Source organism: Nelumbo lutea, chromosome 6 (genome assembly GCF_056320005.1).
Source record: "Nelumbo lutea isolate HS-2025 chromosome 6, American lotus-T2T, whole genome shotgun sequence".
Classification (NCBI taxonomy): Eukaryota; Viridiplantae; Streptophyta; class Magnoliopsida; order Proteales; family Nelumbonaceae; genus Nelumbo; species Nelumbo lutea.
Window position 1 is genome coordinate 1,223,366 of NC_142689.1, and position 3,909 is coordinate 1,227,274.

At 38.4% G+C, this 3,909-nt stretch overlaps 1 protein-coding gene across 1 annotated transcript; it reads left to right on the forward strand.

Annotated features, from left to right (window-relative positions):
* The first annotated feature begins 573 nt into the window (after positions 1-573).
* LOC148846734 (F-box only protein 13-like) lies at positions 574-3,655 on the forward strand. The gene is made up of 2 exons (XM_088948128.1): positions 574-713; positions 2,126-3,655. Exon 2 carries the CDS (start codon positions 2,150-2,152, stop codon positions 3,380-3,382), a length of 1,233 nt encoding a protein of 410 aa, XP_088804254.1. The 5' UTR covers positions 574-713; positions 2,126-2,149; the 3' UTR covers positions 3,383-3,655.
* The last annotated feature ends 254 nt before the right edge of the window (positions 3,656-3,909 follow it).

Below are 3,909 nucleotides of genomic sequence, written 5' to 3' on the forward strand. Positions count from 1 at the left end.
TCTTTTTAAGTATTACCATTTTAAATTTTTTATCATTAATTATTTAACACCTGGACCCGACGCTGGTCCAAACTCCGAACTATGCTAGCTCGGACCAGTGCTTGATTGACTCATGACATGCTGAGGCTTTTTTGTCTACTAGCTATGGTTAATACTTGGGTTGAAAAAACTTGAAATTTAAGTTAGGGTTGGGTTGAGAAGTATGAACCTGATTTAGATTTTTGGTTGGGTTAATTGAAGTGTTATTTTTTAGCAATCCCACACGCAACCGGTGAGTAAACCAATTAGAATCCATCCAACTTCCAAGTCATCGGGTACTTAGATTGAGTTAGGGCTGACGGTTGATCTCAACCCAACTAACCAGCCCCGACTTGTATCCTTTGACTCTAAGCATAGCCTTTGAAAATTAGAAGCCAGATGACAGGGATTCGTGCGAGGGTAAAATGGTCATTCAGCAGGCAAAGAAAGTTTTACTCGTTTAGTTGCGTTTTACTGTCGCGTGCCGGCGCATGTTAGCGTGGTCCCCCAACCGTTTCGGATTCCGGCCCACCACCCCCTCTGTCAACGCCAAACAAAAAGAGCTCCCCAGGAAGCTTCGCTCTCTCTCTCTCTCTCTCTCTCTCTCTCTCTCTCCATATATATGTCTCTGAGGAAGAAGGAGCAAACTTGTCTTTCATTCACAGTTCGTTAAGGGGCAGGAATTCGGATAACAGGTGCATTCTCCATCTCTGTTGGCTCTATTTCTCATTATTTTATGGTTTTTCTTTTTGAGTTGAAGATGGTTTCATCAATTAATGATGTAGTCTGCTGCCTCAAGCAAAGCAAGCAGGTTTTTTTTTTTTTTTTCTTGATTTGTTTCTAGCTGTTTTCTGTTATAAAATGTTTGAGTTTTTCGTTTTTTATGTCTTGAGATTTCTTTGACTTCTCAGAAGGATCGAATGTGGGTTACCTGGATTTAGTTCCTATTTTCTTTTTCTTGATTTTTCCTTTAAGTGCTCCTGTTTGTTTAATGAAGCTCCTTGGCCTGCTAAATGAAATTCATCTCTTCTTCTGCTCAATGTTCTTAGCTAGTGCCATTACCTAGTGCTTTGGTCTTGTAATCTTTCCCTTTCAGATTAAATTAGAGAATGGAATTGTTTTATTCTGGCTTGTACAAAATGTTGATTTCAATAGAGTGTTAAGATATCTAATTAAAAGAAAGATGATGCCTTGACTGTTTAGTGTTCTGGAGATATTTCTTTCCTGTGCTTCTCACGGGAGTGGAGGGCAGGAAATGATCCTGGATTGTTATATGAAAACAACTTCTTTTGGTTAATCTTTGGACGTTAAAGCAAGAATGCAATATCTATCTGACCTTTCTGTGCAGTTTAGACCGTTCTTTGTTTGTTCTTTGGCCCTTTCTTAAAGGTTTTCCTGATGCATTTGTAAATATATATTTAAGAAAATTGTAAATAATATGTAGGGGGCTTGTCTGTACAGTTTTTAAACAGTTCTTGAGATTTCTGGGTTTTCTCTTGTTAAGAAGAAGAGTCATTAGTATTTTGGAATTTCGATTTAATCCTTAACTTCTCTGTGTTTTCGCTCTCTTTGTATGAAGATTGGAAAGATTTTTGTACTGTATTCTTCAGTTTTTTGTCAACTGCAATTACATTAATGAGCTGTCATTTTGGTCGTATACATTTGGCCGTTTTTGTAGGAAATCAAATTTTCGTTTGTTGATTTTATATGATTGTTATGTAATTGTTTCTCTTCCTTGTCGTCTCTTCTGTTTAGATTCCTTTTCAAAAAGAAAAGGAAAATCTAATTAGTGAACAGAGCTCTTGAGTCTCGATTTCCTGAAATAGTTATAGCTTTCTGATTTTATGCTCTAATGGTTTTACCTCTAAAAGCACAATTACTTGAAAATTTTTCCTGACCTGTCCTGCAAAGTTTTGTTTTCCTTTCGAGATATTTGGTAATTTAGGATGTGGTTTTCTTTCTTTCTTTCATTTTCTTTTTGTGATATCGTGTTCTCAACTTCTTGTACATTGCACAAGCTTGTCACCTCCATGCATACTCTCTTTTTTCTACAGGCTAGGGAGATTCCCTTTTGCTAATAACATGCCATTTGCCTTTGGTCTTGCAGATCTTCTTTACATATTTCCAGTTCATGGAAATGGATCAGAACTTGGTATCAAAGAAAACCTTGAAGAGAAAACTACCTGAAGAAAGAGATATTGGGATGTTGGGCCTGTCCTTTGACGAGTTGAACCAAGACCTGCTCGAGAGGGTGCTCTCATGGCTACCAACATCAAGCTTCTGCCGCCTCCGTTCAGTGTGCAAAAGATGGAGTTCTGTTGCAGACTCTGCAACTTTTCAACTTGCCTGCTCTCAGGTTCCCTATCGGGATCCTTGGTTTTTCATGGTTGGTCCCCATCTTGACCAATCAATTATCTTTGACACTGCTGAAAGGAAATGGAAAAATCTTAATAACCAACTTCTCCAACAAAATCCCAGCTGCAATTTCATTCCAGTTGCTGCTTCTGGTGGTCTGATATGTTTCCGCACTATTTCTGGTGACTTTGTTGTCTGCAACCCAGTCACAGGTGCCTGCCGAGAAATTCCTCCTGTAGGTGAGACCACTCAAAGTCAGACTGTCCATGCCATTGCAATGGTTTCATCTTCTAACCACTCCTCGTATAAGCTTGTATTAGTCTCTGGTGAATTCCCAAGTCTCTCTGTCAAAGTCTATGATTCAGAGAAAAACTTGTGGCAAGAAGAGATTGTGCTCAGTAGGAAAACCAGCAATTCATTAGAATCTGAGATGGCTGGAGATGAGACTCTTTACTTTCTCAGTAAAGCAGGAGATGTTGTCATGACTAACATGCAAAGAAGCCCATCGAAGCAATACTCATCTGTTATAACTGTCAAAGATGGTGAAGAGATTATTTATTTTCTTAGCTCCTCAGGGACGGTTATCTCATGCAATTTAGCCCACACATGCTTCTTTGAGTATCCAAGGTTGCTTCCGGTCTTTTTTGAGTATTCCATTGATGTTGTTGAGTGTAGGGGTGAGGTATTGGTAGTGCTATTGTCAGAGTTCCTAGAAGCCGCGAATCTTAGAGTCTGGAAATTCTGTGAGAGGGACCGGTCGTGGCATCAGCTTGCAGTTATGCCTCCATCGATGTCACATGAATTTTATGGCAAGAAAGCAGATATAAATTGTGTAGGATCTGGAGATCAGATACTTATATGTGTGAATTCTGGTGAGTTTAGTAGTTGTTACTTATGTGATTTGGTGAGAAATGAATGGACTGAATTGCCAAAGTGTTTTATGAATGGGGAGGCAAAGGAATTCATGTCTGCCTTCTGTTTCGAGCCCAGGATGGAGGTTTATGTATGAAGAAAGGTACAAGGAAGGGCATGTGAGACGATGAATCCAATTAAAGATGGCCTTTTTTCTGTTTGCTTTTTATTTCAAGAAAGGTTTATGTAACTGTCTTCCTATTGTACAATGGCAAACTAAAGTTGCATAAAATTTTATGGATGTAAGTACCTTTGAATGTTTTGTTCAACTAATGAAGATTTTAAGCTTATTCTTGTTTTTAAACCTCAAGGAGAGCTGATGTAAGTTTCTTTTAAATGCTATTAGAGAGAGAAATATACCTTGTCTTCATCTCATGTGGTGTTTATTTGTGGTTGTTTTTACCAATGCGTCAATCTTCATTTCGACTTCCCAGATCTCCATGTTTTTAGTTTTGAACCATATCTTTCATTGAATCTTGGGATTCATATCTTGTTTCATGAGATCACTTTCTTTTGGTTTTCCTTGGTTCTTATAGAGCCCTCTATCATGCTGGCAATCTTCTTTGGCCAGGCTATAGCATCTCAGTTGCTTTCTCTTGAGATGGATTGATTTCTAATAGCATC

Coding starts and splice junctions, on each gene's coding strand:
- LOC148846734 (XM_088948128.1), top strand. CDS start 2,150: ATGGAAATGGATCAGAACTTGGTATCAAAGAAAACCTTGAAGAGAAAA.